Source organism: Gopherus flavomarginatus, chromosome 22, assembly GCF_025201925.1.
Source record: "Gopherus flavomarginatus isolate rGopFla2 chromosome 22, rGopFla2.mat.asm, whole genome shotgun sequence".
In the NCBI taxonomy this organism is placed as follows: Eukaryota; Metazoa; Chordata; order Testudines; family Testudinidae; genus Gopherus; species Gopherus flavomarginatus.
The window spans coordinates 7,831,281-7,847,991 of NC_066638.1; the positions used below are offsets into that span (position 1 = coordinate 7,831,281).

At 44.2% G+C, this 16,711-nt stretch overlaps 1 protein-coding gene and 2 non-coding genes across 7 annotated transcripts in view; all 3 read right to left on the reverse strand.

Annotated features, from left to right (window-relative positions):
• The window catches only part of PABPC4 (poly(A) binding protein cytoplasmic 4), a 17,929-nt gene extending 2,216 nt beyond the window's left edge, over nt 1–15,713 (reverse strand). The window contains exons 1-11 of one of the 5 annotated variants that reach the window (XM_050932190.1): nt 15,141–15,233; nt 14,333–14,395; nt 12,506–12,679; nt 5,318–5,511; nt 4,307–4,422; nt 3,713–3,852; nt 3,354–3,448; nt 2,611–2,748; nt 1,872–1,967; nt 898–1,170; nt 216–587 (exon numbers count right to left, since the gene is read on the reverse strand). In XM_050932190.1, the coding sequence (XP_050788147.1) occupies nt 231–587; nt 898–1,170; nt 1,872–1,967; nt 2,611–2,748; nt 3,354–3,448; nt 3,713–3,852; nt 4,307–4,422; nt 5,318–5,491 (1,389 nt within the window). In that variant the 5' untranslated portion in view covers nt 5,492–5,511; nt 12,506–12,679; nt 14,333–14,395; nt 15,141–15,233 and the 3' untranslated portion in view covers nt 216–230. Of the gene's footprint in view, nt 1–215; nt 588–897; nt 1,171–1,871; nt 1,968–2,610; nt 2,749–3,353; nt 3,449–3,712; nt 3,853–4,306; nt 4,423–5,317; nt 5,512–12,505; nt 12,680–14,332; nt 14,396–15,140 lie in introns of those variants that run through there. The other 4 variants (XM_050932189.1, XM_050932191.1, XM_050932192.1 and 1 more) reach the window with 4 other exon arrangements.
• On the reverse strand, nt 1,456–1,591 carry LOC127039308 (small nucleolar RNA SNORA55). Its single transcript, XR_007770939.1, has one exon. It is a non-coding gene; the product is annotated as a small nucleolar RNA SNORA55 (small nucleolar RNA).
• Nucleotides 2,137–2,254, reverse strand: LOC127039309 (small nucleolar RNA SNORA55). Its single transcript, XR_007770940.1, has one exon. It is a non-coding gene; the product is annotated as a small nucleolar RNA SNORA55 (small nucleolar RNA).
• Nucleotides 15,714–16,711: the final 998 nt, after the last annotated feature.

Sequence of the window (16,711 nt, forward strand, 5' to 3'; positions counted from 1 at the left end):
CGTGTGCGCACGCGCTTGTGCATGCGTGTCTTGAAGGAGGAAGTCAGGGAATGGAATTCAATGGAGAAGTCCTCATTGTTGCTGTCATCCTTGCCCACATTGGAAAGAGCGGGAATTGTGGCTCTAGAAACCCCAGCAGGCTACACCTGTATGAACACACAGGAGAGTACAGAGTATGCCCTGGTTAAGACAGAGGGTAGTTCTCAGGTACTGGCATGGCAGAGCCCAGATCAACAACAGATGCCATCAGGTGTGTGGATATTGCCTAGCAGGGATTTCAGTCCCAAGAATGAGTGGGTGTCCCTCGCCACCTGGCAGCCCAGCCACAACCAAGAATGACATCTAGTCTGTTCTTTGCAGGGGAACAATTGCACTTTTCTTCCAACGTCTAGTGCACAAAAGGGTATCAGACACAGGATCAACTGGAAATGTGGAGGATAATCAGAGAGTAAGACAAACAGGTGTCTTAAAGCCACAGCTCCATTTCCAGTACACTCACCTTGAGGTCTCCCCCCTTGCTGCCAGCGTGGGTTAGGTCTCATCTGCGTCATCTGATTGGGTGCATAGTAAGTGGGTCTGCTCTGAGCCTGAAGAGGACCGAAGGAAAAAAAAAACCCAATGAAGGAGCCATATCTAAACCAGTGATGTAAAATGTTTACAACAGGATTTGATACCCTTCCTGAGCTCAGTGCTCTGTGCCCCAGTGTCACATGACAATAGCAGGCAGCTGGAAAGCCACAGAACGAATCCCACGGACTAGGTCCCTCATATTAGGAGCTGCAGCCTGGCGAAAGGCACAGCAGAAAGACTCAGTGGAGTCCTTGCAGCTGCTGCGTCAGAGATTCAAGCCAGGGGATGCTGGTGTAAAGCCACTCTGACTTACTCAGCTGGGCTTACCTGGGGCACAGCAGGCATGAAGTACCCCCCAGCAGCTGGCTGGAACTGGTTAATGATTGTGTTCGCAGGCAGGGCTCTCATTCCAGCAATGCGCTGCATATACTGATTAGTGAGGTGGGCCTTTCGCTCCTCTTTCCTCTGTGCCAGTGCGACATACAATGGCTTGGAGCCCACGATACGCCCATTCATCTCAGTCACGGCTTTGGTAGCTTCTTCTGGAGAGGAAAAACAGACGAAGCCAAACCCTTTGCTTCGTCCATCCTCCAGCATCACCTAAAACGAGGATTGACAGAGTGGCAGCATTGTGAAGGCAGGTCCATGTCATGAGGGCTTGGCTAGTCATAGCAATCTATTCACAATTCAGGGGACTCAAGTACTCAGTGATCTTTCATATATATCACATGGGAAGGGACTGTTGTCTGGAGGGAGTGGGTCAGCCAGCAATGAATCAATTATTGCTACTTCCAACAAAACCTCTACTTCCTTTCTATTCCCTGCCAATAAAGAGAAGCTGTATGTTTTACCCTAGTGAAACTCCACAACCTCCAGTCAGAGGAGGAATGTTGCAGAGTTGTAGAGACAAGCCCTCAATGAGGGAGGAAAACCACCTGTCTGGATTTACTCTGCTTTTCTGTTAGCACCATGTGTCCCCAGGCCCACACTGTACTGCAAGGAATGGGAAAGATTCAGGTGCACCTTTTAAACTGCATGACTCAACACCGCATTCAGTCACTTGAAACACAAGCCAGTTTGCCATTTCCCACCTCCTCAGCAATGAAGCAAGTATTCAATACAATTCTCAAGTAAAAACACACTTCCGTTCCACTGAAATCCACATCTTGACTGGTCAAGATGTTTTCAGTGCTTAAGAGAACCACAGATATACGAATCACCCTCAACCCCATGCCCCGATTAGATAATGGCCCCTCCCATTCAGGCCTTGAAATCTAAGAATCTATAAACCCTGACAATACCTTGGCACTTGTAATAGACCCAAAAGGCGAAAACTCCTTCCTCAGTTTTTCATCATCAATAGTGTCATCTAGGTTCTTAATGTACAGATTAACACCCTAGAAGAGAGAATACTAATACATGAGGCTAACAATATGGAAGACAGCCATACCAGTGAAGAAATTGCATATTTAGGCAATATTGAGCAACCACATCTAGCTGCCAAACTCATTAAGCTGTGGAAATTATCCAAACCCAGAGCTCTCTCCCCTAATAACTGAAGGCAGGAAATGTTGCAGAGTTGTAGAGACAAGTCCCAGTGCAAATGGAAAGGAGCCTGTCTTGATCTCCTCTGCTTTGCTGTAGTCCTGCCCTGCCCTGCAAGGATCAGGAAAGATTTAGATGCAAACTATACCCTGAGATAGCTTTACCATAAGCCACAACCACAGAAGGTGGCCTGATCTCTGCTACTTTTTGTCATCCATGTAAGGTGTCAGTCTTCATAACTGCAGGAGAGACTACACGCTTGAGACTTTATGTTGATGGTCCTTACAAAGCCCAGACTTTATTCTCACATGCCACTAAAAATGTCAGTCTGTTGCCATAGCTCTGACCCCTGGAGTTCCCTGTGCCAATACTAGGCGATTGCCTTTAACTCTAGAGGTCAGTATTGAGAATAGGCATCTTCCCTTTAAGTCCACCAGTACACTTCTGCCTGAAGATGGGTCCCTGCATCCAGAACAGGAACACACACTGTCTTACCTGGTACCGACTGATTCTCTCTTGTTTCAGCTGCTCAAACTTCCGTTTCAGCTCTGCCTGGCGCTCTACTTTCTTCTGTGCCCGGCCTACAAATACCATTTTTCCATTAATATCCTTTCCATTCATTTCTTCCACTGCCTGGACAGGGGTTCAAACAGAAAATTCCTGTCAAATGGTAAAAAAGTGGCAGCTACTCCTATTACTACCAGCTTGAGTGCCAACAATCCATCCCCCTCTCCTGTAGCATTACATTTGTGTTGCATCTAAATAAAGGCCTGGTAAAATACAAACTGAAGCTGTCAGCAGGAACCAGCCTCACCCAGCTCACTCTAAATTCCGGACCCACAGCAGAGAGATGTGAACGTATAGATGATTATTCAACCCTTACAGGGACAGATCTTGTAAGGCCTACTCTGAGGGAAGAGCATTTCTGAGCAACATGCCAGCTCCAACATCCTCCCCAACTTCCCTGCACTTTGTCTCCTGGTGTAATGGTCCCTGATCAGATAAAATTCCTGCTATTTATCCAACAGGATACCGTACAGATCTAGTCATTTGGGGAAATGTGGGCTTCAACTTTGAACGTCCAACTTGGTGAAATACAGAAGCTATTCAACCCAACTCTGGACACACTCAGCTCTAAGCTTTTCTGAGGATCAGTGTTCCCCATCCCTACGCTAGCTGATGGCTTCCCACACTTACTTCCTTATAAACACCCGACTAGAACGAAAGCAGTTTCGTACCTTGTTGGCATCTTCATGTTTTTCGAAGCTCACGAACCCAAAGCCTTTGGACTTTCCAGTGGGATCTGTCATCACCTTGACACTCAGTGTCTTGCCTGTTGCCAAGGGACAGGGTTAGCAGGGCATTAGCTATGCTACATTTCCAGAAGAGCGTCTCAAAATCCAAACTCAAGCCTCCCAGAACACCTGGCTTTCTTTCATTCACTTTGTGTCCCAGTCTCTGCCTCCTGTCTGACAACTGCCCACTCTCTCTGGATTATCCTGCTTCTCTGTCCTCAGAAGTGGCACCACAGTTGGCAGCACTCATGTGAATTACTATGGGGGTACAAGGTTTGCAGCTGCAGCAAGAGTGTATTTACCATATTTGCTGAAGAGCTCCTTTAGTCTCTCATCATCCATGTCATCCCCAAAATTTTTAATATAAACATTGGTGAATTCCTTTGCTTTGGCTCCCAGCTCCGCCTCCCGCTCCTTACGGGACTTGAATCTCCCAACAAATCTGAAAAGAAAAAGCAAGAGTCACTGTGAGAAAAAAAACTTGTTTTCAAGGGTGGATGTGTGATTTGCAGTGGGCTACAAATGAGTGTCTGGTAGGAGCTAGGGGAAGATGTAGCAGGCCAGAGACCAAGCAGAAGAATCAACTGTCCTATGGTGGAGAGGTGGCAGGCCAAAGATGCCCACCCAGCTCTGCAGTGCAGATTGTAGGGCAAGGATACCCACCCAGCCCATTAGTGGAGAGGCAGCAGGTCAAGGCTTGGCCAGGGAGATCCACCAGCCCATTAGTGGAGAGGTAACAGGCCATGGCTTGGGCAGGGAAACTCACCAGCCCTGTAGTGGAGAGGTAGCAGGCCAAGGCTTGGGCCAGGAGAACCAGTAGCCTTGTGTGTCCCCTGTTAATACCGAGATGCATCATGGTTCATGCGATCGTTGCTGCTTCTGGCTGTGACACTCACACTTTGCGGTCGTTTAGCAGCATGCCATTCATCTTCTCGATGGCTCTGTCTGCAGCATCTTGGGTCTCAAAGTGCACAAATGCGTAGCCCTTAGAGCCATTCTCATCACACACCACCTACAAGTGATGGAACAAATCAGATCATCAGCTCTGCACTAAGACAGAAAATATTGGTTACAGGATAACAGCAGAGATGTCCTCTGTTTTCCTTGATTTACACAGTAGGTCTGACTAAGATAAAAACAGGGTCCTGGTTCTTGACTAGGGCTCCTCAGTACAATACAAATAAATAACAACAAAAACTAAGTACTGGAGAAAAGCATGGTCCAGTGGATAGGAAGTTAGGCTAGGAGGCAAGAGACTTGGGTTCTGGTCCACAATGTGCCACTAAGCTGTTATGTGACCTTGAGCAAGGGTCCGCCATCTCCTTTCCTCAGCTTTTCATTCTGTGAAGGGTTGCTGATAGGTACCCTTCTTAGTGAAGGACACATCTGTGAATGAAGTGCTCTCCACAAGGATAAGCCTGACCTAGTATTGCTGATGTACTACGTACAAAAGCCAGAATCCCAGATTTAAATCATATGCCAACTATAAGCCAAACATGAACCCACCCTTTCATAGCCTGAAACTTGTGCTCTTGTTAGTATCTTCAGCTGCAGAGAACAGAAGCTTTTCCATTTGTTGTGCTCGAACAAGTGGCGTGTCAACAAGGGAAAACAAGTCATGCCAAGGGACAGAGTCAGCAAGGCATTTTAAGAAGAGGATTTCAACGCTGTGCACAGCTTTGTGCCTTGACGATCAAGATCAAGTCTAACTTTAATGATCCTCCCTCTTCTGCTCAGCTATATCCTTTTCTGTTCTGCTTTTGGAGATTCCCTTGCCCAAGCATGGTGGACATCCCCGCTTTCCATCCCTTGTTGTGTGTGTGTAGTTGGGTCGAGTAAGTGCAATGGAAGGTGGATTCTTAGATAAAGGTGGGTGTTCAGGGCTTAGAGAAGGTACCAAGTCTCACCTTGCAGGACAAGATATTCCCAAATGCTGAGAATGTGTCATAAAGTGCCTTGTTGTCTATGGATTTGTCCAGATTCTTGATGAAGACATTCCCAACCCCCGACTTCCTCAGAGAGGGGTCCCGCTGAGACCACATAATGCGGATGGGTTTGCCTTTGATCACATCAAAGTTCATGGTGTCTAGAGCACGCTCAGCTGTGAAGAGAAGAAAGTCAGGAAAAACAAGCTTCTGCAGCATGGCAAAGGAGAAAGGTTGCTGCTGCATTAGTACTACAGCGTTCTTTGAATCACTTCCAGTTTATGTAGACTCCTGAATTCTTAAAGGACAAGGCCGAGGTGATTTCTTTTGGCCAGTAATTCCATTGGCCAACTGACCTTTATTGTAAGATTAGACATTTAAAAAGAAAAAGAAAGGACTCCATTGCCTATTTTAAACTGACATATTTGCAGCTAGGTCATTAGACATGTTTACAAGACTACATTAAAACGGGTTTAGAATAGATTATTTTTCACAAGAGTAATGGCATAGTTTAGCAATCAGAAGACAGGACTGGGAATCAAGACACCTAGGCCTTGTCTCACCTAGGAAAAACAAAATTATTTTTCCAATCAAGTTTGAGCTAACTTGGTTGAAAAAAAAGCCTGTTTTCCTAGTGTAGACATGCCCCCTGTTCTACCACTAACTCACTGAATAACTGAGCCTTAGCATCCCTCTAAGCAAATGTCAGGTATTTACCTACTTTTGTACAGTGCTTTGATATCTGGGGTAAAACATGTCACGAGTACAAGAATGGGTGAGGATGAAGTGAACCAGGAAGGTCTTTTTCTTCTACATGGAGACAGATAGGAGAAGTTGCTTTCCTGGGGGAGAGGGAAGGCACGGTGGTAGGAGCCAAGGGGACAGACTGGATGATGCATCTTCAATGTTTATACATATTCAGTAGGGCTGTCGATTAATCGCAGTTAACCCACGCAATTAACTCAAAAAAATGAATCGCGATTAATCAGTTTTAATTACACTGTTAAACAATAGAACACCAACTGAAAATTATTAAATATTTTTGGATCTTTTTCTACATTTACAAATATATTGATTTCAATTACAACACAAAATACAAAGTATACAGTGCTCACTTATTTTTTATTACAAATATTTTCTCTAAAAATACCAAAATAAATAGTATTTTTTAATTAACCTCATACAAGTACTGTAGTGCAACCTCTATCGTGCAAACGCAACTTACAAATGTTGATTTTTTTGTTTCATAACTGCACTCAAAAACAAAACCATGCAAACTTTAGAGCCTGCATGTCCACTAAGTCCTACTTCTCGTTCAGCCAATCATTAAAACAAGTTTGTTTACATTTATGTGAGAGACTGCTGCCCATGTCTTATTTACGTCACCAGAAAGTGAAAAAAGGCATTCACATGGGACTTTTGTAGATGGCACTGCCATTCCAGAGGACATGCTTCCATGCTGATGATGCTCATTAAAAAAATAATGCATTAATTAAATTTGTGACTGAACTCCTTGGGGGAGAATTGTATGTCTCCGGCTCTGTTTCACCCGCATTCTGCCATATATTTCATCATATAGTAGTCTCGGATGATGACTCAGCACATGCTCACTTTAAGAACACTTTCACTGCAGATCTGACAGAACGCAAAGAAAGTATCAATGTGAGATTTCTAAAGATTGTTACAGCACTTGACCCAAGGTTTAAGAATCTGAAGTGCTTTCCAAAATCTGAGGGGGATGAGGTATGGAGCATGCTTTCAGAAGTCTTAAAAGAGCAACGCTCCAATGCGGAAACTACAGAACCCAAACCACCAAAAAAGAAAATCAGCCTTCTGCTGGTGGCATCTGACTCAGATTATGAAAATGAACACGTGTTGGTCTGCACTGCTTTGGATTGTTATCGAGCAGAACCCGTCATCAGCATGGATATACGTCCTCTGGAATGGTGGATGAAGGGACATATGAATCTTTAGCGCATCTGGCATGTTAAATATCTTGCAACTCTGGCTGCAACAGTGCTGTACGAACGCCTGTTCTCACTTTCAGGTGACGTGAACGAGAAGCAGGCAGTGTTATCTCTTGCAAATGTAAACAAACTTGTATGTCTGAGCGATTGGCTGAACAAGAAGTAGGACTGAGTGAATTTGTAGGCTCTGAAGTTTTACATTGTTTTATTTTTGAATGCAGTTATTTTGTACATAATTCTACATTTGTAAGTTCTACTTTCATGATAAAGAGATAAGCACTACAGTACTTGTATTAGCTGAATTGAAAAATACTTTTTGTTTTTTACAGTGCAAATATTTGTAATAAAAATAAATAGAAAGTGAGCACCGTACACTTTGTGTTTTGTTGTCATTGAAATCAATATATTTGAACATGTAGAAAACATCCAAAAACATTTAAATAAATGGTATTCTGTTATTAACAGTGTGATTAATCGTGCAATTAATCACAATTAATTTTTTTAATCACTTGACAGCCCTTAATATTCAATACTCTGCACAAAATCCTCCTAATGCCTTGTAAGGCCTAACTTAGACTCAAAATGATTTGCCAGTATAGCTATACCAGTAAAGCCTTCTGGTGGAGGCACAGTGTTTCTGCTAGCAAAGAAATACACCATATCCACAAAAGCACTTTGCCAGTGTAACAGTCTACACTAGACTGCTGCCAACATAAAAATGTTGTAAAATCATACCCCTAACCAACACTGCTATACAAGGGTAGCTGCAGTTATGCTGGGAAGAGTCCTTTTGCTAGTATCGCTTATTCTGTTTGAGGAATTGGTTTAAGCTTTACCAGCAAGAGAATTTCTTTGCCAATTGAAGCTGTATTTTCACAAGGAGGTTTACCTGTTATAGTTCTATCAGTAGATCTATGCTGCCAAACCCTGTTAACGGTAAATGAGGCCTAAGAGAAGAGGGATTATTCTTGGTGGTGCAGGGAAAGGTACATAAACATGTAATATGGTGGGAAGGAAGTTTGAGACACCCACGTAGCCTATGGGGCAAAAATGGTGCTTTAGTAACCCACTCTAAAGATCGCATCAGAGAGGAATAATAAAAATCAGAAAGAAATCTGCATATGCTATATTGTAAACAGAGAAGTGTATCCATCTAAATTCTAAAACGTCAGCAATGTAGATTGACTTTGAACCGACTGAAACCCCCCTACAGGATTCTATTTTTGTTATCCACTGGTGTATTAAAAGGACCATTACATATGCACATCAGGATCTTGTTCATAAAATTAAGATGCTCAGGACACACTTCTATGCCAGAAAATACTCCCACAGTGTGCAGGGGAAGAGAAAGAGGACACTAATTCCCAGTATGAGGCAGGGGAAAAAGAGGACGGACCTGTATTAAATCAAAGAATAGTCAGGAGATAAGAAACCTACCTTCCCAGGTTTGTGTGGCTTCCTTTCAGCCCACTGTCACCCACATACTAGAGTAAAAACCTCTGAGCTGGATTTGAGGTTCCATTTTTTTTTTTGATGGATGATTTTCCATATTTAGATTCAAGGCCTTAAAAAAGTGAAGCTTGTTGGCTACACCATAGCAGCAGCAAATTCAAGAGAAATGTGATTTTGATTGTCTGCTGGCTACACGTGCCACTTACTGATCTCCAGCTGCAGATGAAAGAGGATCTAGAGAATCCAACATTTTCTATGCAATAAATTAGCTCATGGATTATCTTTATGTCGGCATGGAGCTCAACCACCACAACATATACGACAAAAGTCACCAAGACCCCCTTGAAATATGAGTCTATTTGAACTCCTATTTGTAGAAATGTTTCTTAAATGGGAAGTTTCCATCTGCTACAGAAATGGCTTTTCTATTTGAGTGCTGTCACACGCTCCCATTCTCCTCACACAGCTGAAACTCCCCTCTCACTTGTTGCTGAACTATGCACTTGCAAAGGAAAGGGAACATGTAAAATTGTGTAAGAGAATACCACCTTTGCCGTAGGGGCTCAGCTAACTTTGTTTAGTCAAAAGGGTTAAATTCAACCAACCAGCGCACTCAATTTATTCCTCAACTGCTACAGTCTGAATCAACGGCATTCTTTCAGCAGTGTGCAGTTTACCACCGTCCATTTCCAGTAGGCACTTCAAAAGGCAACTCAGTCCCAGCTTGTTGAATTTGGCAGCATTTATTTATAGCAGGGAGAGGTCCTCCAGAGGCATGTGTTGGCAAGGACACAAACTAATAGTATATACCATTTGTAGCTGAAACAGGACTCCTGTTGAAAGGTGACAAGCAGTTTGAAGCAAAGGCACGCAATCAGAATGAATTCTATGACAATTACTGAGCCACAGACTAGTTAGGATCCTACTCGCATTATTTTAGCTCTTCTACTGTTACTAGCTAGGAGCAGAACTTGTGCTGCTGCTGTCTCTGTTAAGACATTAGGCCACAGCATCACTGTCTACCACTTGAAGTCGGCTTAAAGACCCCTTGTGAGCATTACAGCGAGTGGTCCGAAATAGATTCTCCTGGTGCTTTAGGGAAGTTTACATCTCTATCTGTGGATATGACAAGGCACAATCGCACCATTTTAGTGAATGGGCATGAGTGGTTTGAATTAGTCAAAATCCCACCTCTGATTCATTTCCCTATTAGAAAAACACTTCCAACATTTACTTCTATTTAGGCCAAAGCTTCAGCCATTTCAATCCCTGTGTCTGTTTCTCTCCTACTGATTCCTGTCATCCTTCCAGCAGAGTCATCTGCAGCTGACAAAGTGCTGCAGCATACACTCATTTTTCTAACTGCTTACCCCAGCACTCTGTTCCGTTTCACGCCTGATCCTAGTGAAAACTACTGACACACACTCTCTGCCAGACAGTAACGCCCCCTTCCCCCCTCTCTGATCAAGTGCTGAAACAATGCAGGAGTTCGCCACTGTAGTTAAGGCCCATAAAGGCTGGTAACTACAATGCAAAATTTCAGCCATCAGAAAGCCAGTACTAGAGTTTTACTCCATAAGGAAAGCTGCCCCAGGGACCTTTTGTCCCTGTTTATTACCCCTGTGTCTTTAAAAAAAAAAAAAAGAGCCAGAGTTTAGCCACTCTGCTTTATTTACCATTGGTGAGTTTAAGACTCTTTAGGCTCATTCTCTCTGCTTTTCTGTATGTTACTTGACCACAACTCACATGTTAAACTCTACAAAGTCAGTGAATTGATTCTTCATTTAATGTCTTTGAAGAAAGATTTCAAATACAGTTTGGGTTGTCCTAATAGGGGAGGCTCGCAAAAGAATTTCTTTGTAGACAAAATGTTGGGTATTATCAGCGCTGCTGAAGAAGGAATAATTGGACATGCATAATTCATGGGCCCATGACAAGCGGTGGTGGGGCTGAGTTAGAGAAGGACACTGAAGGAGGTAAGAAATCCTTTACATACATACTTCCCCAGGCTTTCTTAGCCCCAGTCTACACTACAAAGTTAGGTGATGTCTACACTGGCAATTGAATGACAAAACTTTCGTTTTTCAGAGGTGTTAAACTCCCACCTCCCGAAAGACAAAAGTTTTGTCGCAACAAGCGCCAGTGTGATGAACAGTGCGTTTGTCGGCAGGAATGCCACTCTTGGGGATGGACGTTTTTTGTCTGCAGGAGAGCCGACAAACAGCAGCTACGCTGCACGACTTTTAGCAGCACGGCTGTATTGACACAGCCATGTTGCTAAAAGCTGCATAGTGTAGACATTGGTATTACTATGTTGCTCAGAGGTGTGGAAATCCACACCCCTGAGTGACAATTATACCAACCTAATTCCCAGCACAGACAGCCTGGCAGGGAGGTGGAGTACCTACATTCTTATTAGAGAGAGAAGGTGAGTGAGGTAATATCTTTTATTGCACCAACTTGCAATAAAACAGATTACCTCACCTACCTTGTCTCTCTAACATCCTGGGACCTTTTGCAAGCCAATCACATTGTACTGTTCTGGAAAAGCCTCCCTTCAGAGATTTCTGCAAATACATTCACTGTCTCAGCAATAAGAACCAAAAGTCAACAGATTGGTCACACTCCATCGCATCTGTTGACTTTTCGTTAAGATTCTTTGGGGGAATGATTTCTCTTCCCCTAGGCTTCTGTAACAACTTAGCTATACATACAAGTCCATATGAAAGCTTGTCTGTTGAATTATTAATATGTTTTTTAAACAAACCAAAAATAGACCTGGCCATGCCAAACTATGGAAGCTGACCTACAGCTAATCACACATGAACATTCAATTCCTCTTCTAATTATGAAGCTGAAAGAATTTTCTTCAGTGTTTTAGTCAGAAAAAGAACCACGTTAAAGGCCATAGTTATCAACCTAACCATCAGCCAGAATACTGGAGCATTCTCTTGGTCAGTCTACCTACCATAATACAACAGGCTCAGGATTCGACAGTCACCCATTACTATGCCATAGAGATGTGCAATCTAAGGCAGTATTACTCTCTCCCCAGTACAACCCTTCTCCAACAGGCATATCTTTGATGTTGCCCAGCCAAGGCAGTGCCCACCCAGAAGATCACTATTCCACCACCTGGTACCCTAACTAGCTAATAAAAAAAGTATGTAAAAAAACAGGTGGTCTGCACTTTAGATGCAAGTGTCCTAGGTATAGGAAGCATGGGCTAGTGATTACCACACAGGACTGCAAGCAAGTTCTGACTGATTCCTTGTTCTGATAAAGTCTTGCCACATGACCGTGGGCAAGTCAACTTCTGAGCCACAGTTTCTCTGCCTGTAAAATGAGAATATTTTCCTCACAGAGAGGTAGCGGCATGATTGATCTGTATCTGTAAAGCACTTTGATCCTTGAATGGAAGGTTCCGTGGACTATTATAGATTCTTTGCTCAATTCTTTGTTACTATTTCATATGCATTGGAAAAACATCTACAACTACTTTGAATACAACTTCTAAACAAGCAGTCTGTTCTCCCTAGAACTCTGGTGAATAGTTTTACCTTGTGTTAAAATGCTACTTTGTAACATCTTACAATAATATTCAAACCATAAGAGATTGCTTACAGCAACAATATGGCAAATAGCACTGTGGCAAACTGAAGTACTATACGAGCATCCTTCCTTCTCTGTGTTGGTACTAATACACCTCTATCTCAATATAACACCGTCCTCGGGAGCCAAAAATTCTTACCGCGTTATAGGTGAAACCACGTTATATCGAACTTGATTTGATCCGCCGGAGCATGCAGCCCCGCCCCCCCGGAGCGCTGCTTTATGGCATTATATCCGAATTCGTGTTACATCGGGTGGTGTTATATCGGGGTAGAGGTGTATGTCCTTTCATGCAGTATGAGGTGGATGCCATCTATAAAGGGGAAAATAAGAACTTTTTTTCTGCTCTTCCATGACAAGTCTTGCTTACAAAGAGATTGTGATGTGCCACCAATGGCCTTGTCTTTCCAAAGGGCTTGACAATATTCTGTTTACTGAAGCAGCTATCTCTTGCTCATGCAGTCGAACAGCATGTATAGCAGGGATCACCACGTAGGAGAAATTCAAAGCTCTTCAGAAGATCTTTTTCATGAAAACAATGGGAATTTGGTGGTTTCTCCTTCCCATACATTTCTCAGTGACAAGGCTTCCCATGTTTTAGTCATTTGGCCTCCTTAACCTAGAAGTAACTAGACACCTGCTGCTGTGCCAGAGTATTACCTCAGCAGAGACTTTCTAGAATGCCTGCTGCCTTACTGGGAGCCAAGTATGAAGCAACCCCACCCTCAAATACCTGCCTATTTATTGCAGTGAAAAGTGATCTTGCAGTATATTGGAAAGCCACCTGTCTTCTACTTTTTACGCATGACAGGGCATTTTTTTAATAGATCACGGAGAACACATAACCAGTCACTCATATACACTCTAAAAAGGCAACACTTTGCCCCTTATAGTTTCAGTCTGCTTTCATAGTACTCAAGGGCCCCTTTAAAATTGTCCTCTGTTCTACCTCCTTCTCAGCTTCAGGAAAGCTACAGTGAGAAAAAGTTTGCATAGCTACATTTTCCTGCATCTCTTCCTTTCTTCTGATGGATACTCAGACTACATCTCTGTGTTCATCTAATCTGAGGTCTGACTCCCACTTGGGCAATGGAAACAAGGCCATTTTTTCCCCAGCCCCAAGAGGGGAGATAATACCTACCTCTCCCAGCTTAGGAGGATCAGTTAATGTTTACAAGGTGCTGTGAACACAAAAAAGTGTTCTATAAGAGAGAACACAGGAAGTTACAGGACTAAGAAGAGAACCATGTGTACAACCTCAGCCTCTCTCTAATCCATCCCTTTTTGCTGTGAAGTCTTAAACCACATCCTACATTGCTTGGCCTGTGTATGAAGCAACTCCAAAGGCTCCACGTATGAAAAAAATCATCAGGCTACGAGGCAGCTTTTTAGTAACACGTCAATAGGCAGGAGCAGAAGAGCCATTCAAAGCAATAAGCACCACTGGGGAAAAAGGAGAAGATGCTACTCTGGGATCTCATGTATCAGGAGACAGGATAAAAACCCAGGGCAGCATAAAATCGGGGCCACACTATTCCAGACAAGAATTCAGTCCAGTAGGCTCTGCTTCTCAATAGGTTTAGCGGAATATATCAGTTATGTAGTAACTATTCTATTTATTACAGACTAGAAAGCTCACGATTCAAGGACCATGTATTCCTTTGGTGAATACAAGACTGTATTCTTCAACCTGAATCTAACGGATACAGTAGAGTTAACTTGTAGCTGAAGTTTGTGCTGTTGTAAACTAATTCTGGATTAAAGTTAAAAGTACACCACCCTAGAGGTGTACATCATGTAAAGATGCTGCTAAGTCACAGCCCTTAGGTGTCTGTAATGCAAGACTACAGGAACTAGGGCAGAAAACGCTGACCCAGCTTTTTCTCTGGATATGGACGTATTAAACAATGACCTCCTCTGCCCCATCCTTCTCAAAGATCTGCTGCTGTGGGCCAAGGATACCTACCTTGAACAGAGCCTAAGCCAGGCAAGGCACCATCTGCGCTTCATGTGAGCTGGGTGTGTATTCCTTTTTAAAAGGGTAGAAAAAGCATCAGTAAATGCTGCATTTCAACTTCATAACCAATAGCAAATTAGACCAGCCAAGAAGACAGTTTACCCACAGTATGTCTATACTGCATTTTAAAACCATGACAGAGTCAGGGAAGGGGATGGGGTCAGGGCCTGAGTCCAAACATCTACACTGCTGTTTATAGTGCTGTTGCAGGAACCCTAGTCTGTGGATCCAGGCTCTGAGTCTCGCTGCCATGGGTTTTACAACTCAGTGTAGATATACCCTCAGACATTACAATCCTCAGCCCACTGCACCTCCCAAGTCTCACGTAGAGGGTGGGAGTAGGAAGATTCCTTTACAGTCATTCGGACTGAAGGTTTGACCAGATGCTGACTAGCCTTCAGCTGCCTTCAAGGTGACTGACTGGATAAAGACCCAGGCATGCAGGACAATTCAAGGAGGGAAAACTAGGAAGATTTCATTCTCAAATGAGTCAGGAAAAAGCGAGTCCATGGAAGCTGATTTTTAGCAAACAGAAATACTATTTATCTGCTTCACAGAGGTGTTGTGAAGATTAGTTAATGTTTGCAAAGGACTCTGAAGAGGTGAAGTAGTTAATATCATTCCAACTTCATAACCAAGTAGTAGAGCTGCCATGAAGTGGTTTGCCCTCACAGCTAGGTGATTGGATGGAGACTTGTACAAACAGCAAAACAGTTACGAGAAAAAGGAGAGGGATAGGCATTTATGTCCAACTTACCATCAGCTGGCTGCTGGAAGTTGACATAGGCATATCCCAGGGAGCGACGGGTGATCATATCCCTGCAGACTCGGATGGAGAGTACAGGCCCAGCAGGGCTGAACTTCTCATACAACATGGCCTCAGTGACATCAGGGTGCAGGTCGCCCACATACAGTGACGCCATCGGGTAGCTACTAGCAGCCGTATTCATCTTCCACCCAGCACGCACTCCCACCAGAAACTAATTTGTTTTTTAAAGGGTTTTTTTTTAAACAAACAAAAGTTTTAGAAACTAAAACGGAATTTACAATTATATATTTTTTTAAAAAAATCACTAATTTTGGCTAATCGAAAATGAAGTGGGAACAAGGGGTGAGTGGTCCCCCTCAGGGCAGAAGGAAGTAGAGGCCAATAGGAAGTCAGGATAAGAGCAGAGCACTCTTGGATTGGAAAGTCAAGAGCAGCAGAGAGGGGGTTCATGCAAGAGAAGCTGGTGGGGATTTTGGGGGTGGAGATAGAATGGTGCAGGAGAGGTGTGTTTGATTATCTCAGGCCCTGGGAGAGGAAGAGGGGAAGCAGCTGGCAATAGGCAAAAAAAATTAAGCCTTCCACAAGCAAGGAGTTCAAACCCCACCACCCATCCAACAACTAAATCCAAGGCCTCCTCCACACTGTGGAGTTTTTCCACTTTGCCTTTGTTTCCAAAAGCAAAATGTCAATTAACAAAAAAAGTACTTCTCTTTTTTAAATATTATTTTTTCTTCCAAATCCTTCAGACCCAAAGTCTGAGGCTGCTGTTTTATTTCGTTTTCTGAGATAAAAAACTTGGGACAAAAATAAAATAAACTTTGCAATATATAGTTACAGGGTTTTTCCCCACTTCTTTAAAAGGAAAAAGATATGTCGCTATTTTTATGTAAAATATACCAGGGTTCCTTCGACTAGACTAATAAACACTGGTTTGGAGGAGCCAGGCAGGGAGGCATGGGCAGTTCCTTTCCCGAGGGGAGGACACGTGCGATGGGCGGCACAGACAGACACACACGATAAGGGGGGAGGAGAAGGGCAGAGACCCACGTGGAGCGAAGAGGGCGCAGACAGACAGACAGACAGCCGAGGGTGGGGACCCGGGGGACAGACAAGGGGAAAGGGTCCGGGAGCCGTGAAAAAACACCGAAGGGCCAGGGGCCAAAGGGACAGCCAGCCGGCCCCGGGCCTGGGAGACGGACACACCCAATAGACGGGGGGGGAGAAAAACGTGGGACCTGGACAGACCAACGGACCGGGGGGGTGGGGGAGGAGGGAACCGGACAGACCCACGGAGCAGGGGGGAAGAGGGAAGTGGACGGACACTCGGACAGGGGCCGAACGGACACACGGACCGGGGAGGAGGAGGGAACCGGACCGACACACGGACCGGGGCGAAGGAGCCGGAAGGACACACGGACCGGGGGGGGCGGGAGGAGGGAACCGGACAGACCCACGGACCGGGCCGAAGGGGCTGGACCGACACACGGACCGGGGGGAGGAGGGAACCGGACAGACCCACAGACCGAGGGGGAGGGGCCGGACCGACACGCGGCCCTGGG